We start from the raw sequence: 22,500 nt of genomic DNA, 5'->3' as shown, positions 1-22,500 counted from the left end.
CGAAAGTCAAAAGGCCGAAAAATCAGAACGCCGAACTATCATAAGGCCGAAAGACAAAAGGCCGAAAAATCATAACGCCGAAGTGTCAGAAGGCCGAAAGCCAAAAGGCCGAAAAATAATAAGGCCGAGCAATGAGAAGGCCGAAAGACAAAAGGCCGCAAATCAGAACACCGAACCGATCACCGAAATAAAACGGCCAAAGAAGCAGAAGACCTAGTGTAAGCATCCCTGTGAATGACCACTGGAAGGGAATTGCTCTTTTCATTAAAAACAAACAAACAAACAATAAACTATAACCTCGTATTGCCAACCTAATCTAGCAATAATCTATAATATGTTTACTACAAAGAGAAAGTGTGTGATAGGTGAATGCCAGTCAATGGCTTTTATCACCCACTGAATGAATTGTAGAGGAGATGGTGTTTCTCTACATTTGGTAACCCGAACCTGATTGCCACCGTTTACAATAAACACACAATGACACAGTGGTTCATATCTCTACTTTTCCTTTTTGTTTTCCCTTAAGTTATCGAAAGTACTTTATTAATGCGATGTTCGATGAAACGATTTATTTGCTGTATTAATTCCCAACAAGTTTATTGTATTTAATCTGTAGAGCTAATTTTTTTTATCGCAGTTGGAATACCAGTTCTCGTATACTGGGTTCCTCATTTGTCGGCGTTTCGATAATTCGGTTTTGTGACTTTTCGGCCTTGTGATTTTTCGGTGTTTTGATTTTTCGGCCTTCTGGTTTTCGGCCTTATGATTGCTCGATGTTTTGATTTTTCGGCCTTTTGAGTTTCGGTCTTTTGATAGTTCGGCCTTGTGAGTTTCGGCCTTATGATTGCCACCCGTCTCATTACGGCCAAGGGTACGGACATTCAAGTAAAAGTCAAAATGTTGTCATATTTATTGCAACCTATGTGACTTGTACATATGCTTGTAAATATGTTCAGTATTGATGTGTTTATGATGATGCCGGTGGGTTGTGACCTTTGTCAAGTCCTTTGGGCTTTTTTTTGTCCCAACTCTCATCCACGAGAGTGGTGAATAAAGGTTATTATTATTATTATTATACAGTTGAAAAAATTAGAGGCAGACAACGAAGGTGTAGGAAGTAAAAAGGGAGAAGTTATTTATTTACAGGTGGAAAGTTAAGTCAATAAATAACTTCCCCTTTTTTACCTTAGTTCCTATACCTTCGTTGTCTGCCTGTAATTTTGTTCAACTACCTATTTAGTTCCGCGGTTGCCCGAACACATTCGCCACATGAAATGGGGCCCACTGCACCGACCCCTTATTCACCCCTTATTAGGATGTTGGCGAATTTCGCGACCGCTAAAAAATCGCGAAAAATTGTACTCGCGAACACAACTTGGAATCGCGAAAATTAATACATCGCGAAAAAAGAATACGCGGTTGCAGTGTCTTATTTTCTGTTATGATCTGGTAAGGGAATCCCTGAAAATGCGCCTTTGACTCAAGCTGCCTGCCAGGGACGCGCCGGAGAACAATGACAATGTCTTCTTGGGGTTCTTAGTGGCAGCCTTCGACGCCACTCACACCAGCCAGACAAAAGCCGTTTTTCCCTGAAGGACCCGTTCCTTTTCTTCCCGTGCAGGAGAAAGAAGGTCAAGGTGTTCCCCGAAATTGTGCTTTGAGCACGGCTTTTAGTCACGAAGCTGGTGCAGCTTGTTTTGGATCTATTTTGGGTAAAACCTTTTCGGGTAATGATCGAGTACCACTTCTGTTTTCTTCTTCTTCTTCCTGGGTTACGTGTCGTCCTCGCAACTCCAGTGCACAAAAATTGAGAACGTTGTAGTAGAAGCAGAAGCAGGAAAATTGCTGAAGATTTGGGTGTGCCTGTTTGTATGCTATCCTTAGCTCTGTTATTTAGCACCGCGTTCAACTATTAACTATTTCATCAGAACTTGCTCCGAAAAAAAATCCTTGATGTAGTTTGCATACCATGAAATCTGTAAGTGCTTCGTCCCCTAACATTTATGTCTGAGATGAGTCAGCACATGTCGTTACGCGTTGCCTAGTAACAAGTTACTTTTCCTGGTGACGACCTAGTTACCTTGCAAAAAAATGTAACTAGTAATAGATTTTGTAACCTCAAGTAAATGGGTAACCTCATGTGACTCGCTCCTTTTTTCTTCGATTCCACTCCGCTTCAATATGAACGACATTCGAGTTGTGTCTGCATTCCACGTGCTTGTAACTCGTGGTCACCTGACCTAGATGTCGAGTCTGCGGGCTCCTCAGATCTCCACTCCTGTCACTGACCACCATTAGAGCATTCTTGGAAAATAGCTTGAGGTTTTTCCTTATTGTCTCCCAGCTGTCACCTTTAGCGTCAGATGAACTTCTGGGCTCATAAAACGGTATGGTATACAGTACAGTGTACCGATATTCCATGTGACGGCAGACGTTTTCACGAGAAATCACACTAAGCTAACTGACACTCGTTTCCAATGCCACACTCTTAGAAATGAACTTCACCGCATAGCACGCTCCTAGCCAACCATAATCTCGAATGATATCGTTGTCTGCCGTGATTTGTTGAAAACGGGAGGCGTACGCCTTTTTTGTGACAATTATGAACAGCATAAGTGTCACAGAAAAGGCGTACGCCTCCCGTTTTCAACAAATCAGGGCAAATAACGATATCATGCGAGATGATGGTTGGCTAGGAGCGTGCTATGCGGTGAAATTCGTTTTTAAGAGTGCAGTTATTGCAGAAAGAAAGGGGGGACATAAATTGCTAGTCAAAGTAAAGCACATGATGATTTTACACCTTGGCTCCGTGTAGTATCATTGTATACACGTAAGTAACGGAAGTCGTTAACAATTCGCCTTGGCAAAGCACTTATACGTGGTCGGTCACCGCACATCTCAGTCAACCAAATGGCGACTCCTTCCGGGCAAACCTTCCGTTCGTGATTATGTTCATTTCGTCATGTGCAACTAAAACGAAAAAAACAATAACAGCAGATAAATTGATTATGATGAATGGGGAAATCCGCCACATGAGATGCGGCCCATACCCCGATGCACAAAAAGCCCATGGTTGAATCACACTTACCACGCTTAACGATTTGAAATAGACATGCACACCTGCAAAAAAAGAAGAAGAAAAAGGTTTCCTCTGAAGAGACAATAAGTTGGAATTGTTGGAAAGAACAACCGCTGCCAGAATTCAAACAAAACAGGACGCAGCAGTCATGCTGTTAATGGTGTTACTGCCGAGCTTTTTGTCTTCCTTACGTGGACGGGTATAGCTGAACTGACAGAGAACTGTACCGACATTTGCCTTACAGCATCTGAGGAAAACACGCAGAGGTCACGGTTCGAACTCGATGTGGAAGGTATCCTAACCACTCAACCCTGCGAGCTGGGGTACCAACACGTAGCACCATACCTTTGCCAAGTATCCTTTCCCCGACCAATCTCCCGGCATATTCCCCTTTCCACATTCCACACATTCGATATTTTATAACGCCTTCGGTAAGCACTATATGAGGTCCTGAGTTTGCATGGGGGCCGCATTTGTCTCGGTATTGCCTGAAAGCCCCTAACTCGCTAATCCTGACTGCGAAAAAAAAAAAAAAAGCAGTATAATGAAGGAAGCATTCGGAAACAAATTTAATACGGGACCAGCTTCTTCTTCATCAGGTGAGAAACTTGAATATGAATATTCCTGCGAAATATACAACACGCAGCAAATTTCGCTGCCTATTCAAATATGTCAGTGCGGAGCCCGCGCGAAAGCCTCGTCACTGTTTTTCTTTTCATTTTTCTTTTTTTCGTAGCTATTCCGTAGTTTTCTCCTTTCAATACAGTTGAACGGAAGTGTTTCTTTTTCCAGCGCTCGAGTTGTATTTACAGAACTTGGACAACAACCATGAAGAAGACCGAGAGACACGGACACAGAAGACGACAGTCTCTCGGTCTTCTTCATGAATCTATACCAGCTAGCCTGCACCCTTTCCCTTGTTTCATTGGAGAACAACACACACAAGAAATGAACGTGCTCTTTTCGGCACCAAAACTCTCCAAACTCTGCATTATATACGTCGTACGTACGCTTGTGGTATTTGTATTCCATATATACAGGGTGTTCAAAATTAAGCTTTCACGAGCGCTACGCAAACACGGCGATGACAGGAAACCGAATGATAACTTTACGCTACTTGTGTAAGAAACAGCTAGGTGCTGCTAATTACGTAGCACCTGTTTCTTACTCGAGGAACAGAAAAATAGCACCAGTTTTCTTTTGTTCGTCTATTTATAAGGTGCTAGTGAAAACTTAATTTTGAACACCCTGTATATACCCATGTTATGCTGATCTCCTTTTTCAAGAAGCTTTGCGGCGCGTGCGGGTCAGACACAAAAAGCAAACAGACGAGCCAACAAAAACCCAATTCTTGGATCCGACAATGCTCTAACGGGACATTTCACTTGTCGCGCGGACAAAGGACCCAAATCTCGGAGTCGCGCGAGCCACAACAAAACCGCCGCCATTGAAGCATTTTTCCCCCCCACATGTAACGTGCATGGCGTCTCCTCCAGGTGTCGCGGCAGGTAGTACCTGTGGCGGAAAGAGGAGCGAGAGGAGGAGGTTACATTCTCCGAGAGAGAGCGTTCACCAGGCCCATTGAAACGTGCGAGGCTCGCAAGCAAAAATAAAGCAAAAATTACTGGGAAGGAGCGATTTTCTTTCTTTTTTTTTTTTTCTACCTCCAATGCCTCCGTCCACGTCGACGTTTCGGACGTCGTGCAGCGCGGAAAATCCCAGCTCGCTGCTGACTGCGGTGGGACTCGAACTCTGTGTGTGTGTCTCTGTGTTGTGATGTTGGTGTGACGGCGCCGAGGGTGCGACTGAACAGGTTGCGTTGTGGAGACCGGCTATGGCCGCGGAAGCGACAACAGGTTTTTCGGGTTTAGCCGGTAACCCTGAAGAACAGCAGCCGGCTGAAGCAGCAACCTCCGCTGGAGGGCTAGACAGGTGGGTGGATGGTGGACCTGCTTTTCTGGATTTTCTTTCTCCTTTTTGTTTACGTCTCGGGTCCCACTGGAGAACCTCGAAAAACCACTTGGTGGACGGATTTTTTCTCGCCAATGTTGTGCTTCAACAACCATTCAGTGTGTGGATAACCGGCTGCCGAGACGTCTTTTCGTGCGGATACATTGTGTGCCAGTTCTCCGTGTGCTCCTGGATTCCACGTTCTATATAGTGCGGGATGTCTCGTGGTCACGACGGGTAGGATATTCAGTCTCGCCTGAATACGGCCAAGTCGCTCCAGTCAATGTCTCGAACGCGGGAGTTGCCGCATGCTTCTACGGGTTGTGCTTAAAGTATAGACCATCCGCTATTTTGAAGGACAGCAGCAGAGTGAAAACGTGTGTTTTTCTAGTCGCTATCGTGTTTGGAGCTTTCTCCAAGCAACATCCGAGCTTCTTCCAAATGAGCCCTGCTTGTAACCTCGCTGCAACCTCGCTGAACAGATAGTGATAACGGTTTTCATGGCGCAACAGCGTCGGATTGGCGGACTAATGTGCAGACTAACGTTTTCAAAAGTCAAGTATAGTCAAGTCGAGGTCGAAGAGCATATCGTTTCCAATGCTTTGTTACAGGCGCTGTAACTAAAAACTCCGGAATTATAAAGGTTTCTATTTGAGCCCTCCGTTCGGAAACGCTGCCTTTACAGCTTTCTATCGCTGCGCCTGTAGCTGCGTTCAGGTGGACCTATAAACGCGAAAGCCAGCACTTGATGCCAAAAACCAATCTTCCAGCAGCGTGTATCAGCGGTTTCAGGTGATCGAAATTATATTCGCAGATCTACCCACGATGTGAGCTCATTCAGCTGAAGTGTATCACGGCCCCCTGGTCCCGCCTTCCGCACATCCGCTATCAACTTACACCTCGTAGTTGCGTTCAACAAGTGCAGCGTGTTTTCCTTGCTGATGAAGGCAACATATTGTTGGAAACGTCGACATTCTTTTCGTGTGACATTTCCCAAGAGTTCATAGTAAGACGCAATATTATAAGTTCTCCTATATACAAGCGTCCGAGGTTAGGTTCAAGAGGGCTCTGTTGGAAAGCAACGCTATATGTATTGATTTACGCATTCCGGTGTTGTCCGCGAACCTGACGGTACTTCTTCATGGTGTGCTTCGAGAACAATATCACGGATGATATATTGCGGTCGATTTCAGCGTCTCGAAGGTGATCGGAAACAGCGTCTGCGCATGGATGATTTTACGAGGTTATGCAGATCAGAAACCTTGGAAGTTTCTTGGCCCCCTTGGCTATATCGATAACGTGCTTTTCCTTGGATATATAAACGGATTCTTGGCACGTTCAGTAGAGCAGACACACATCCTTATATGGGGCGTTGCTATACCTTCTCTTATAATATCGCCAGGTAAAGGAAGAATTGTTTTTAATGCGGGGCTATCATTTACGAGTCAGTGGGTGACGAAATATTCTATGTGGTGAATGGATCTTTTTCGTTCGTTTTAGCCTAACTTATGTTACAGGAACTCCAGCCACGTTCGTAGAAATTATAATTGACGGCCAAATTTATTTCTGAGTCATCATTTAGCCTGTGCTTCCTGGTACTCCGACAATTTCCCTGCCCCCGTTGAATATATTTTCGACGAAGATCACCTACTCATGACGCCCCTTAAGTTTTCCGTTCTTCCTCGTAAAATACGTATAAGAAAATACCATATTATTCGTACGTTTTTAAAGAGGAACGGTTTCGATACTTTTGAGCCACGAACCTTCTCGACTGCCTATCGTGCACCACACGCGTATCCCTTTTAGGCCTTATGCGTTTTCTCAGTTTAGTCGAGCTTTTCGTTTTTGTATGACGTTTATTTTGCCTTCTCACGATGATAACGCGTGTGACACGTCTTGATGTGTTTAACAAGAAAATGGGGGACGTGGGAAGGTACACTCTTTAAAAATGAACTTCACCGCATATAGCACGCTCCTAGCCAACCATCATCTCGAATGATATCGTTATCAGCCCTGATTTGTTGAAAACGGGAGGTGTACGCCTTTTTTTTTGTGACAGTTATGAACAGCATTAGGTGTCACAAAAAAAAGGCGTACGCCTCCCGTTTTCAACAAATCAGAGCAGATAGCGATATCATTCGAGATGGTGGTTGCCTTGGAGCGTGCTATGCGGTGAAGTTCGTTTCTAATAATGTAGGGACAGACTACTTCAGCACATCCAATATGGTATACTACAACAAGGTTTAGAGTGAAACATGAAATAGAAAAATAACGTGTGCAGGGCTTAACCGTGGAAATTAGCGGTGGAGCGTCCACAAATATAGTTTGCCATGAGTGTTATGTTGTCTTTTGTTGTTGTTGTTTTTTTCTTTTGGTGAGGAAGGAGCTTCAGGAATTCCTGAAGAAATGGTGACTGCATGTTGTCCATCATTCGCGGTCAACAAGAGGTATTGCATCCTAAAAATTACCTTATCATAGAAGAAGCTGGAACTGCGAACGGTATACGCCACGCGCTGTCTCAATACTTCTTGACAAGCAGTGACGCTTGACAAGCCTTGGCAGAGAGACACAAAAAGGGATAATGTCATCGACACAGGAGTCACGGTTCGAAGCACCTTCTGATGACGTCATCGGGTGTTTTGATTATTCCCCTGAATTCCGGCGGCAGACGGTGTCAGCCACGTTCCTGCTGTTTGGACAAAACAAATGGTGACGTCGTGCTTCGGGCGCGAAAAGTCGAATGATGCAGTCGATGGTGTAACGCCGTTCCAGATGACTCTGCGTATAATAATAATAATGGTCCCCTGTTTGAACGGTTTGCCAATGCTGGTAGAGTATATGGGTCAAGTTAGGACAGCCAAGCGCCACAGGACTGAATCACTGACGTCACACCCTGTAGAGGGCAGTAGCTGCGAGAACGCCACCATGATGTAGGGTTTGGTTTCGACTTTCGTTCACTGTCATATATTGTTACTGGTAAAAAACGCACACTGTGGCACAACAACATTAAAAACGAGTACAAGATTGCCGTTTCGGGAACAGTACTGCTCCCATCATCAGAAACAAGTGTTTTGGCTGAGTTGCTCATTTATCTATTAACGGTAGGTAGCAGTCCGGAAGAGGGCATGGGTGTTTGTTGACAGAATTTCTTATCTTTTTGGATTATCTAGGTTAACTTTGTGTCCGGTTCGCCACACGTGGTCACATAGTTCAGTCAGGTTCTTCTTTTTTTTACTTCTTCTTCTTTTTTTGTACACTCTTAAAAATGAACTTCACCACATAGCACGCTCCTAGCCAACCATCATCTCGAATGATATCGTTATCTGCTCTGATTTGTTGAAAACGGGAGGCGTACGCCTTTTCTGTGACAATTATGAACAGCATAAGTGTCACAAAAAAGGCGTACGCCTACCGTTTTGAACAAATCGGGGCAGATAAAGATATCATTCCCGATGATGGTTGGCTAGGAGCGTGCTATGTGGTGAAGTTCATTTTTAAGAGTGTAGATTTGGTGATATCCCGTCTATGTTCAACTTCATTCATGTGCTTGTTTTTCGTCCTGTTTCGCCAATATACACACCTTTGGCCTCTGGACTATATTCAAGACTGTCATATAGGCTATACTTGGAAGACTATATGGACGTAAGAAAAATATCTAAAGTGGAGGCACATCGTAAAACCAAGACAAGACAATACACGCATGTATTTAAAAGCGTTTTTTTTTTTTTTTTTCGCGCATGTATAGTGTTCGTTTCCTGCCCGTTTGGCATTTGTCACCACGATACACTCAGACGCGGTATACACGAACATGTCAACACCAAATGAACGACAAAAGCGATGGGGGTCAGGACCATTGTGGACGAAACTGCGAGCGACTGTGGCGCTCCCCTGCGAGTGACGTCATGCGGAAACAATGCTGACGTCACGCGTGCACTACATCCTGTTTTGTGTGTATGTATCAGGCGTCGAGTAGGCCTGCAGTCTCTAAGGTTGGTTACATAGAGAGGAAGATATCCATGTGAAAGACTTCCGATGTATAGTAGACACGTGGGCCATATACGGAAATACTTTCCCCTGTCGGTATCTATACTTAAGCTATATTGTCCTTTCGCGGTCTCTCAAGGTACTCGAGAATAAGTTTTTGTTGTTTCATAAAACCGAAATAATCGTACACTCTTAAAAATGAACTTCACCGCATAGCACGCTCCTAGCCAACCATCATTTCGAATGACATCGTTACCTGCCCTGATTTGTTGAAAACGGGAGGCGTACGCCTTTTTTGTGACACTTATGCTGTTCATAATTGTCACGAAAAAGGCGTACGCCTCCCGTTTTCAACAAATCAGGGCAGGTAACGATATCATTCGAGATTACGGTTGGCTAGGAGCGTGCTATGTGGTGAAGTTCATTTTTAAGAGTGTAACAGAAAAGTGGTGCACTGAAAAGCGGAACTGAATGAATCGTGCAAAGAAACGTATACGACGCAGTGCAACAAGTGCACTTTTATCAATGTCCTTCTGCTCTAGATACACTCGAGACATATACATATATGAAAACCATTTCTGATGCATGTCCCGTGAGTGCCGCTTTTAAACGTTTCTGTCTCCCTCTCTCTCTCTGACTGCACACTGAGTGTTGATAAACATTAGAAGAATGCCTCACACCATGCAGGCTAACATAGCGGGACTATATACACGATACCATACGCGAATTAGCGCCACACACCCATTCCAGCCAGTTACAGAAAGAGTATCGTATAACTTCCGATGAACAGGCTGTTTATTCGTTGTGATTTTTTTGGTTGTAAACGCATATATACTTTGGAGTAATATAAGTAACAACGAGATTCGTAAAACAGTGAAGTTCTGCTGTAAGAAAAGATGTATACGAAGATTTTGAATTTAGTTATTCTTGCGAAATTATTTGGAGAAATATTTCCTTTTAATTGCTGCGGTATTTCAGAACAACAACAACAAAAAAAAAAAACTCTGTTGATATACCGCTATTGAAGCGTGCCAGTAGGTTGGATACTGCATGTTGACAAACGGATCCGGTGCATCGCCTTATGCAGAAAGAGAGCTGGCAGCTATATATATACTCGAGAGACACATCCCTCTAAAGACTTGACCGCATAACACAATGAGATATCCCGAATGTTGCTTGAATGTTGTTCTTGAAAACGTACGACGTTTAGTGATATTTCTGCTGTTATGTTAAGTGTCACGCAAATGCTTTCCACAAAACGCTCCACACGCTTCACATGCTGCACAACGATTAGTGAAGGCGCTGTCTTTTCCTGTATTTCTTGTTAACTTTCTGTCTCTCTTTTGTTTTGCTTTTGGTATTAGCAAGCCTGCATCATGGCTAACCTTTCCGTTCTTTTCGTTTTTTTTTTATCAGTATTAAACATATCCCCCCTTTCCACAAATGAGGAGTGATTGTTGTGGGCAATGGATGGCCTTCAGCATATACTCTGTTGACCCATAACGCCTTCGAGGTTGTTCACAAAAAAACCAACCCGACTCTGTAGCCCTTTAACTTCCGGTACAATCTGATTCAATAAACCTCTATACGTCTGTCCAAAGCACAATAGCAATAACTATAGCCGTTCTTCACACGGCGGAACCATCAAAGTTCGTGGACCTGTTGGTTACAAAGCAGCCTTTCATATAGAAGACAACACACTGTGGCTGAACGTCTGGAAACAATGGGCCGATGGGTCGTTCGTCATGTTAGACAGGCGATCTTATCGTGGGATCTGATTATTGCGATGGGCTGGAACATAGTTGCAATACGTTGACGCCCTTTGTGCTGGTCAAGGTTTTTTCTTTTTTGTGTTTTTTTTTAACTTCTTGAGCTTTAGAACAATTGGAGTGCGCATCCTATTAAGGTTGTGCATGTCCTCACCTGTGTAGTGCGCTAATTCTGATTAGTAAGAGATAAACTGATGTTCTGAGGCTGGAACAACAGAGAGGGGACAGATACAAACAAAGCCTCAAATTGCCTAAGAAATCAACGATGAAGGTGAAAGTCACTGAAAAGGTTAGCCAGCTGTAGGGATCGAACCCACATCTTCTGGATTGCCGGTCCAGGGCTCTACCAATTGAGCTAAGCTAACACGCCTCTCCAGCGACTTTCGGGGTGCGTCATCTGAAGGGAATTTTTCCCTTCAGATGACGCACCCCGAAAGTCGCTGGAGAGGCGTGTTAGCTTAGCTCAATTGGTAGAGCCCTGGACCGGCAATCCAGAAGATGTGGGTTCGATCCCTACAGCTGGCTAACCTTTTCAGTGACTTTCATCTTTCATCGTCTGATTAGTAATCGATTTTCTCCGATTCTACAGTTTAACAAATTCTGCAGGATAAAAAAAAAACACAGGTGGGAATCGGGTGTTTTCTTTCAGGGTTACCGATTGGGTGCAGCACCCCTTCGTGCGTTACACGCACCTTCCGGCTTATTTAGCTACACATTTTATTTATTTTTTTAATTAATTTTTTTAAGTTTATTAATTCTGAATAATCGGTGAAACCCTCGAGAGAGAGATAGAGAGAAAGAGAGGCGCACAGCATACAAAGCACGATTTGTTGAACCCCCACCAACTCCTAATTTATGCTTCGACGCAATCAACGACTCGAAAACAACAGACAACCCAGCCTTCCTTTCTGACTTGGAAGTCCCTCGACTTCCCACCCGTGGTTAGCGTAGGTGGACGCCTCGTTCTCAAGACACCCACGTGCCTTGTAGAGGGTCAACACATTCGTAGAGGTGACGCATAGTTGAACGTCACGGGCTTTAATCGGTTCCCGACGACTCGTCTCGCTGAAGGGTGTCAGGTTGGCAAGACGAATGCGCCACTTTTTCATCCGACGCGAGAAGCATTGAAGTCTTCCTATATACGCCCACGAAGAGACTCAGTAGTGGTGCATAATGGATTGTGGAAATATTAACGCAGAAATGAAATAAACGGAAGATTATCTATAGGAGATGTATATGTGGTGCTGTATAAAGCAGTCCAAACCATATAAGGTTCGAACACTCTTAAAAATGAACTTCACCGCATCGCACGCTCCTAGCCAACCATCATCTCGAATGATATCCTTATCTGCCCTGATTTGTTGAAAACGAGAGGCGTACGCCTTTTTGTGACACTTATGCTGTTCATAATTGTCACAGAAAAGGCGTACGCCCCCCGTTTTCAACAAACCAGGGCCGAGAACGATATCATTCGAGACGATGGTTGGCTAGGAACGCGCTATGCGGTGAAGTTCATTTTTAAGAGTGAAGGACAGAGGTAACATTTCCTTGAGTCTGAGGAAGGTAACATAAACACAGAGGGACACAGACAACGATCCGGACAGCGCAAGACCAGCTCGATTGCACACTTCTATGCGAGTTTTAGTATATCGTTCGCTAGCGCCTTAGCGTACGTAAGGGATAGCGTTGGTGGCTCTGCGCACGCGCAGAACATAAAGAGAGCTTTGCGCATTGCGCAGAACCACCACGCTATCCCTTACGTACGCAAAACTCACTGATATGGCAGAAGTGGAAAAAGTCACACAGTGGCGGAAGTGAAACCTTTTCACTGCTTTGCTGTCGTGATGGTGCCTACTCGCGTGTGGCCAACAACGGTTTCCCCCTCCCCCATCAACATTAACATCACATGCATTCTGAGTAAAGTATCTCGACTCAGTATCTTTAAGAAGCTGTCTCGAATATAGCCAATACCACCAGAGAGAGAAAATATAAATACATAGCGCAGCACAGTCAATAAACAAAGCAGTTTGAAAGCGCAAGAAGCAATTTCAGAGAGACAGTAAGTATATCGGCCACAGGAGCGTCTCCTGAGGAAATCTCTTCCCTTCAGAATGTTCATCCCGGGTTCAGGTCGGTACTCGGGAACCTTGAGTTTTGGTGAATCGTTTTCGCGAAATCGGTTCGCCAACGGTATCGTGGGTGACCAATGGGAAGGGGAACGGACTCAGAACCTAATCATCTGGTTTGGTTTAGTGGCAAAACAGTTCACAAACCGTTTGAGTGAAAACGATTCAGTGAACCTTCCGTGGGAGGGCCTTGCAAAATAAACTACTGGAAGTAAATGTTATCTGACAATAAAATGCGCAGTAGCGCACGGGAAAATGCCAACAGCGAACTTAGACAAGCGAACACACCAAACACGAACCAAACGAATGCAAACATCGAACTTGGACTACCTATAATAATACTTATACTAACCAACAGGCTGTTCCGTCGTGTCCGCCCTGCTAGGCCTAACGGCCGCAAAAATGTGGTTTACGTTCGCTACAACGACTTGGGACTGACATCGAAAACCAGTGAATTTGAGTGGTTAAATAGTAATGTCGGATCTTTAAACACGGCATGTCACCTTACGAAGCAATAGAGCATTACATTTGTTTCGAGACCGTGAAATCGGGCATTCGGAAATATCGCAACCGGGATTATCAATATCGAGGCCCTCCCCTGCAGGGTAATGTGTGTGTGTGTGTCTGTCGATCTCCTAGTGCCCAAGTTCAGGCTTCTTCAAGTATCGAATATTCTGTACACAGACATGCACATGATAACACTCTCGGGTGTCAATCAGGCACTTTTGTGTGTGTGTGCGCGCGCGCTAGGTTTTGTTCTGGACCTCGGTACATTTCAAAATAAACGCCTAACAATAAAATAAACGGCTCCATAATAATAGTAATTGGAGGAGTTGATTTACACATTGGTGAGGCCGTCGTAAATGTACCTCCATATAGTATAGCGTCCGAAAGACCTTCGCCACCCAAGCGTCCAGCAATAAATTCAGCTCACACGCACGAAAAACAATACAGAATCTCCCTTCCCAAAAAGCCTTCTGCGTCGCAAAGTTGCGCCTTCGTCTGCAACAACGTAGCAGACGACGTAGCACCTGTCTCAAAATGGCGGACGCCCCGGGCTACCAAAACTTTCCTCCTGAGCCTTCTTCCTTGCGAAGGGGGGGCCCCCTGCAGAAAGAAAAGCCACTCACAAATGATGGCTTCTAAATAACAGGTGGATACCTGCAGGTATATTTTCGGCGGGGACGTCTCTCTCTCTCTCTCCCTCAACTGCAATTTAGTCGCTGCAGAAAACAAGAAGACGAGAAAGAGTGAGGAGGATGAAAAGAAAGAAATGTGTGTGAGAGAGAGATGCGTCGCTGCGCCTGCTTATTTTCTTCCGCTGTATACTTGTCTTTTAGTTTCTGTTTTCGCTTCAGCGCCGGCTCGATGGGAAATGGCAAACAAAAGTTGGTGCCGTTGTCTCTGCATGCTTTCCGTGTGCAGAAGTTGGTGGGGAGATTCTGCGGGAGGTGAAAAATAAAGAGGAAGGGAAATACGTCTGCGATGTCTCGCCTGTGTGTCTGAGGGATGAAAAGAGGCTTTTCTTGTGGAATGCCACTTAAAGGTTTTTGGTAATTTTTTTCTTTCTTTCTTTTTTTTTAGGAAGGAAGCGGGAAAGGTGAACTAGGTCGGATTAATGTTGATTAAGATGCTTTTCCCGCGAACCTGACACTGATGGCTGCTCTTCAAATCAGCAGGATATACAACACTGTGCGTCGTCGATAGCGGGGGGAACATGGAGCATGCGTGTTTTCGAGGCAATCGCGTTATCTTTATTGGTGTTTTTCTTCGAAGTGGGGCGGTGAATGTGTTCGGGCTCACCTTCACCACAAAGTGGCACTTTCTGCAACCGTAACTCTGGCAGAGACGTGAACCCGAGCTGTACCACAACCGAAAATCCCTGCACGCCCTTATTTTCTCCTGAACCAAGCTGATACGCCTGAGCCTCAGAACCGAACAGCGAACTGGAGCACATTTTGGATTGTTCCGTGGAAGAAGTTCAAACGTGGTGGGGACAATATTTCTCCCGATCCAGGATAATGTTCCCTCTCAATCCCAACTGCGTGAATAGCGATTATTTAAATATTTACTTTCACAATTAATTATGTATCGTTATTATTTTTATATGCATAATTAATATTATTATTATTATTATTGGGTGTTCACACAGCTAATTGGGTGTTCAACACAGGTAATTTGGTGTTCCTAACATGATGCAAGCGTGGTGCGGTATACACTAGGGACAAGTGAATGTCCGTCGAGCACGAACAGAAGATTATTCATTGTTTACCAAGCGTAATCGTTCGTAAATGCTCATTTCAAATTCGGAGCAACAACATACAGTAGAACACTTACGACACAGTCCTTCCTGTGAATAACGCTTGCGTCACAAGTGTATACTCTTGACAGACGCGAGCAATAAATAAATAAAAAATCGTTTGGTTTCTGGAGTGCGTAAAGAACGCCAAATTCATCCGCCTTCGTTCGTATCAGAAACAATAGAGAGTTTTGTAATATGGGTACCCTGGCGCTTTGGGACCCCAATGAAACTGGAGGTCGTCATACCCAATCCGTGTTTGAAGATGTATACACGGCGGAGCCTTTCTGTGTCACAAAAAAAAAAGGCGTCCCTCTTTAATATAACGATTCGGAACGATTGTTGGCCAATGTCTTCTGTAGGTCAAGTCATGCACTGTTAGAAATGAACTTCACCGCATAGCACGCTCCTAGCCAACCATTATCTCGAATGATATCGTTATCTGACCTGATTTGTTGAAAACCGGAGGCGTACGCCTTTTTTGTGACAATTATGAACAGCATAAGTGTCACAAAAAGGCGTACGCCCCCCGTTTCCAACAAATAACGATATCATTCGAGATGATGGTTGGCTAGGAGCGTGCTATGCGGTGAAGTTCATTTTTATTATTATTGTTATAATTGGGTGTTTACGTCGCGAGACAACTGAGATCATGAGCGACGCCACAGCGGGAAGTTCATTTTTAAGAGTGTGTTTGGGGGAGCGCGGTGTATAGTTTTAGGTTTCCCGGATTCTTTTCTGTTTCATTCAGATATCTAAAATGCCCGTCTCGAAAAGCTGAGACCCTTTGCGTCCATCTGATGTCGGACACAGATCTTCAAACATTCCTCAACCTCCGGAACATGATACAATCCTGTGTCGCTATAAAAGGCGCTTCGAATGAGCATAAAATACAGACGACAGCCGCTTCGGTATATATGGTCAGGTAACCGAGGCATTTCGCTTGAGTGGTCGGTGGAGGGACGGCACGGTCGGAAACGGGAACTGCGGCTCACGGCGACGACAGGAAGTTGGCATGAGAGCACACGCTTCTTTCATTCCGCCGGCGTACATAGGTTGCCTCGGTCCGAGCACCGGAACAGTGCATATTGAGAGTACCTTCGGGAGTTTCAAACTTTCCTGATTTATGATGATTTAATAGGGTTGAAGGTATGAGTTTTTTTTACAATTTGGAGCGATTTAGCCAAACTATCGACCGCCAAAGCCGCGAAGAGTTGCACTTAACTCTAAAAACATAGCTTCACCGCATAGCACGCTGTGCGCCAACCATTGCCACGAATGATACACTCTTAAAAATGAACTTCACCGCATAGCATGCTCCTAGCCAACCATCATCTCGAATGATATCGTTATCTGCCCTGATTTGTTGAAAACGGGAGGCGTACGCCTTTTTTGTGACACTTATGCTGTTCATAATTGTCACAAAAAAAGGCGTACGCCTACCGTTTTCAACAAATCAGGGCAGGTAACGATATCATTCGAGATTATGGTTGGCTAGGAGCGTGCTATGCGGTGAAGTTCATTTTTAAGAGTGTAGGGTTATCGCTCCTAACTCGAGGAGCGAGGGGGGCGTACGCCTTTTTGTGGCAATTTGGATATATGGTAATTGCCACAAAAAGGCGTACGCCTCCGTCTCTCCTCGAATCAAAAGCGATAACACTATCATTGGCGGCAACGATTGGCGCACTACGTGCTATGCGGTGAAGTTCTGTTTCTAGAGTGTTGATGAAAAGACAGTATGGAATTATTCATCAATGTATACCAGGCAACGCTATAGGAAACACCACTCAAAGTCAACATCTTGCGAGCAGCACTCACATATAGACGCGACCCATCTTGGAATCTTCTTGGAAGATTTCGTCCATTTTTTTTTTTTTTTTTTTTTTACTTCTTCCGCTTCTTCTTCGCTGTCCTCAGCAGGGCGTCCCGAGTTCATCATGAGTCTGTGGATGAATTTTTCCCACCTACTCGGATGTGATCTGAGCTGCTCTCGTGTATATAGGATCAGGTGTCCGTGCAAAGCGTAGCTGCCATACGTCGCTGGCATCGTCCTTGGCCGGGTTCGAGCTCGGAACTGTGGAACCAGCCCAACTGATTCGCTAAGGTCGACAATTAGATTGGTCGCACATTTGTACAACCCAAAGTATAGGAGATGAACGGTGGAAAAGATACCATGCACTCCTCAAGCATATATACTTTCTGTGACGTCGTTCTCTTCGTCTATATAACATTGTATCTCGCGATCGCATCAGCATCGCTACAACACTGTGTTTTCTCTATAACACTTTCTGGGGCCTTTTCTGTAACGCTTTACGATTAAGCACAGTGCACCACGATACCTCCTGGGACCTATATCACGGGCGTCCATGTTTCTGTCTCTCTCTCTCTCTCTTTTTTTTTTTTTTCATTGTCTCTCGTTTTTCTTTCAGCAACGCATTCATTGTTCCTGCACTCTTAAAAAAAAGGGGTGTATTTTAACTCCTTTCCTTGCCACATATATAACACCCTTTTGGAAAGTACAATTTACGCTCAAAAGGGTGTCTCCTCACTCCCTCAAGGGAGTAGCATAACACCCTCTCCCTGACAAGGGAAGTAATATTACACTCCAGTTGGAAGAAGGGTGTTATGCTACTCCCTTGAGGGAGTGAGGAGACACCCTTTTGAGCGTAATTGTACTCTCCAAAAGGGTGTCATATATGTGGCAAAAAAAAAAAAGGAGTTAAAGTACGACCTTTTTTTAAGAGTGTGGATGTGACTCGTTACATTCAAATAAGGACAAAAAGTAGCCTTTCTTTCGTCACTCTTATATCCAGCGCCCCATGTCAGACGCAGGGGTGCGTAATTCCAAAGTTGCCGCGGGAAAACACCGCTTTCTGATTGCATAAAACGGCCACTGGAAAAGGCTGTTTATCCGGAAGTGGCTCTTTTTGTTTCACGGTCCAGAGAAAGCACAAGGTCAGGTGTCCCAAGTTGTGAAACAGGCCACTTTCGCTCGTTTTCTAAATACTTTTTTCATTATTGCTACACCGCTTTTGTTTGTATGTTTCTTCCTTCTTCTTTCTTTCTTTCTTTCTTTTTTTTTGCCAGTGTTCATTGAGCGCTCTTTTCTTTTTATTTCTTTTCTTTTTTTGCGTTGCTTTGGTTTTATACCTTTCAGTTCAAGGCAGACTTCCTTGTCAGTTATCCGTCGGAATTTTGGTAGCCAAAAATGGGGTGACATTTTGTTACTTTTATTCTCATTAATTATGCTTCTATCATCATTAATTTTGCCGATTATGTCGTTATTGTTAATTAGCATGCATTATGTTAATATGTTTCATTAATCTGTCTGTATGCCACGGGCTGCATCTGCACTCTAAAAAAAGAACTTCACTGCGCAGCACGCTCTGCGCCAACCATTGCCACGAATGATATGGTTATCGCTTCTGATTCGAGGAGAGAGGGAAGCGTACGCCTTTTTGTGTCAATTATCGTATATCCAAATTGCCACAAAAAGGCGTACGCCCACTTCTCTCTTCGAATATGAAGCGATAGTCCTATCATTCGTGGCAATGGTTGGCGCAGAATACGTGCTATGCGGTGAAGTTCAGTTTTTAGAGTGTCCGTTTGTGCGTTATCGGGTTAGGAAAGTTTCTTGGTTAAGAACGCACTATAGACCACAGTGGTTATATGTGCGGTTCTGCAGAAGGTGCTGCAGAATGGCTGCTCTTGGCCTACACTCTTAAAAATGAACTTCACCGCATAGCACGCTCCTAGCCAACCATTATCTCGAATGATATCGTTATCTGCCCTGATTTGTTGAAAACACGGGGCGTACGCCTTTTCTGTGACAATTATGAACAGCATAAGTGTCACAGAAATGGCGTACGCCCCCCGTTTTCAACAAATCAGGGCAGATAACGATATCATTCGAGATAATGGTTGGCTAGGAGCGTGCTATGCGGTTAAGTTCATTTTTAAGAGTGTAGATACTCAAAAACTGTATCTCACGCAACAATAACTGTTCTCGATTTCTAGCAATTGATTCATAGGCTTTAAAAAAAAATTAGTTAACCGAATTACGCAAATATATCTGGTTATATCAGCGTAATTCCTTGCACTGCACGTAAGGAGCAATGAGCGATTTTGGCCGGAAGTTGCCACAAAAACTGGTATTTTCGTCGCAGACAAAGCGGACTAGTTTTATCTGCACATCTCATATACATGGCGCAGTTGTTGGCATAATTTTCCTTAGTCTTTGTTATACATAGCGCGTTTGAGAGAGCCGAAAGGATCTTTACATTTTTACATATGTAACATAGCCAATACGAAACAGCCGGTAGATGTTGGGTCAGACACGTTTTTTCTTCATTTTCTGTAATTACGAGGTCTGACATTCTCTATTTAGAATATGTAACAGTTTCAGTGTCACGTTCTGTGTGAGGGCCAATGAGAGACACAGAGAGATTTGCACACGACACTTTGGGGGCGGGGGGCCCGCTGCAGGCTTTTATATTCAGGAATTCTGGAACCCCTTATGAAACGGCAATGCGGTCTACCGTAAAATCGAAAACAGCGGCGTCGCTAGCACCCAATCTCAGCTTCATTTTTCGATAGACACCTCCCCTCAGCAGGCTCCAGAATAAACTAACTTCATATCGTTGTCCAAAACGTGGAGTTCTTCAGAGAAAATGCGAGGTGCAATAAAGATACGCGTGCACCATGCGATGAAACCCCCAATCATCGTCATTAAAATAAACTTGTTGTTTGCACCGCACAGAGCTCCGTCCCAGAGTTGATCAATCAGAGCCAACGCAACGTTGGGCGTGAGCAACGGAAAAGGACGACGCCTCGGGGCAGAGATCCTCCCTTCTCTGGTAGAAACAATGCGCATGCGCACCCATGCGCGTGCTCTCCCATTGCAGACGACAAAGTGCCTGCAGTGGCTCTGTCTGGCGACCAATCAATGCACCCCGCCATGCGTGTCTGCGCCAATTAGTGCTCCAGGCTCGCGGTGAAACTGAAATGACGCGTTTCTGCACTTTTTACGTCGTTACATTTGAAGCTTCGCCATTTAATTCAAGTGCGTCTTCTCGAAACACTGGTATACTTACAATATTGTACGATCATGTAATATTGAGATATTATACTAGAACGAAAAAACAAAATGGAAAAGCATAATAGCGTTCAAAATGCTGATCGCTGAGAAAATATTGGGCACAACCAGTTTTTTAACTGGCCTCGTCATAAGAGGAACAAGTTAGTCGAATGTGCATCACATTGTGTTACATACCTCTTGCCTATGTGAACATTTTAGAGTCCCGCTTACGCCAGAATTTGCCACACTTGTCGTTCGTTGTGGTGCCCTGCTATAATAAAGCACACGAAACTTCCGGCGCGGAAAAGATCGTGTTTCCCCTGGACAATAGTGCAGCTGACATGAATACTCTAAATACTCTAAACTCAGTCTACCGTAGTCAGTGATAGTGAGGCGGACCCGCAGTTTCTTTTTTTTTTTTTTTTTTTTTAAGGAGGGGCAGTTTCTTGGCTGAACCACGAAGCGACGGAGGGGTACGAAGGAACAAAACCTAATGAACAAGGATGGGATGGGGATCCCCCACCCCCACCCCACCCCCTCTCCCGGGTCTGCCACTGGTTTTAGTAGAGCGGAAGACATTCGTGATAAGCGTTCAAAAAAATACCATAATCCATTTTGCGTGTCCTATTCCTCTGCAGCAGTTGTTGGGTCCTATTTTGACACCGCAGTTTGTGCCCTATCATTTCCCTTTCCTTTCCACTGACATTCCCCGTTGAGTTCATTTTCACCCGTACCAGCTCCGAAAAGAAAGCGTTTCCAACGTATATAGGACCCAAAAATAGATTTATTCACCTCCAAACGTCATCCATCAATATACTGGAACCACGTTCTGATATACGAAATCGTTTCTGCCAACTCCCTTCATCCAGCACCCTCTTGTATATACGTGATAGCAAGATAAAGAAAACCGCGCTATTGTTCCGACGTCTGCACGAAAAGCTCCGATCACGAGCAATCACCCAACGTGGAACAATGGTCGGCCTTGCGAGTCATCAAAGCAACAATGTCTCCGCACGGCTGCAACAATCCGATCATGGAGAGTGACAGCTCGTGCATTGCGTCAAGTCCAGGATATAAGACCGCCATAAATACTGTCCCTTCGGATGCGAGGACCTATAGAAAATGTTCCTTTGACAGAGAGATAGTGCGGACTTTTGTTGCAATGACTCGCTGCGCTCCCCACGCCTTCTTTGGACGTGAGACACATGCCTTCTAAATCCAGGCAGGATATATAGATAGGCAGGTGTTCATAAAGAACAGCAATGTCTTAATATTAATGCGGAAACGGAATTTGTAAACAGAGAGCTTTCAAAGGAAACATCAAAGGAAAAACATCAAAACTATACAAATACTTAAAAGCTGCATTTGGACCAAACCACCAACAACAACAACAACAACAAATACACTGATGATGATGAATGCATGAGATGGAAAATGACAATGTGGTGACGATGGAGGAGAGACGGTATAGGAAGCCTTGCACATCAGCATTAAAGGATATAAAGGAGACCGATGTCTCGCAGAAAATCCAGGAAAATCTGCGACCGTCTTGCAGTATGTCGGTCAAGGGCCCAAGGGCTGTCGCCAAGGTGAACCGAGCGGCTCAAACCAACGAAGACTCCGACATATTGTTTCTTGTATCAGCCTCGGAGGAAGAGAATACACGAGCAAAGAAGTAAGCGGCAAGCGATGTGACGTGATGTGATGTGATAAAGAAAAAAAAAAAAAATGGGGATGTGAGTTTCGACGAAGTCGAACTGGCTATATACTCCAGTACACTTACACACAGAAAGTACAAACAGATGATGAGATGATGAAATAAACAAAGAGATGATGCCCAGAGAAGAACAGAGATGATAATGGAGTTCAACATGTATAGTTCAAAAGCGCCAAGCGAGCTAATGAACGGAAGTTTTCTAATATTTGCTTTTATTAGCAGCTCCACAGTCTTGCTCGTATAAGAGTTTCAGTTAAGAGTAATTCATATTTACTATACTTCTATACATTACTATACTCCTCGAGACATGTCAAAATCGTGCGGCTCGCTTTATATCTAACAACTACACTTACACTTTCTAGTATCCACGTCAATTCAACTTTCTCTTGGTATCCCCGAGCTCGCAGTACGCAGGAAATAGTTTGGTTTTTAGTACTTACCGCAAGTTTTTCCATAACCCTTCTTTGAGGCCCTTCTTCATCCAACCTGCGTACTATAT

The 22,500-nt window shown here is 44.3% G+C and overlaps 2 protein-coding genes across 10 annotated transcripts in view; one reads left to right on the top strand and one right to left on the bottom strand.

Annotated features, from left to right (window-relative positions):
• LOC135398794 (phospholipase A2 hemilipin-like) overlaps positions 1–22,500 on the bottom strand; it is a 207,389-nt gene that overhangs the window by 25,598 nt on the left and 159,291 nt on the right. The window lies entirely within an intron of this gene.
• The window catches only part of LOC135398791 (protein grainyhead-like), a 159,100-nt gene continuing 141,344 nt past the window's right edge, over positions 4,745–22,500 (top strand). For 5 of the 8 annotated variants that reach the window (XM_064630248.1, XM_064630250.1, XM_064630247.1 and 2 more), the window contains exon 1: positions 4,746–5,011. In XM_064630248.1, the coding sequence (XP_064486318.1) occupies positions 4,914–5,011 (98 nt within the window). In that variant the 5' untranslated portion in view covers positions 4,746–4,913. Of the gene's footprint in view, positions 5,012–22,500 lie in introns of all 8 variants that reach the window. The other 3 variants (XR_010424138.1, XM_064630251.1, XM_064630252.1) reach the window with 1 other exon arrangement.

Source organism: Ornithodoros turicata, chromosome 6 (assembly GCF_037126465.1).
Source record: "Ornithodoros turicata isolate Travis chromosome 6, ASM3712646v1, whole genome shotgun sequence".
NCBI classification, from domain to species: Eukaryota; Metazoa; Arthropoda; class Arachnida; order Ixodida; family Argasidae; genus Ornithodoros; species Ornithodoros turicata.
Note: the sequence above shows the minus strand (reverse complement) of the source record. Positions and strands in the feature narration are given on the sequence as shown.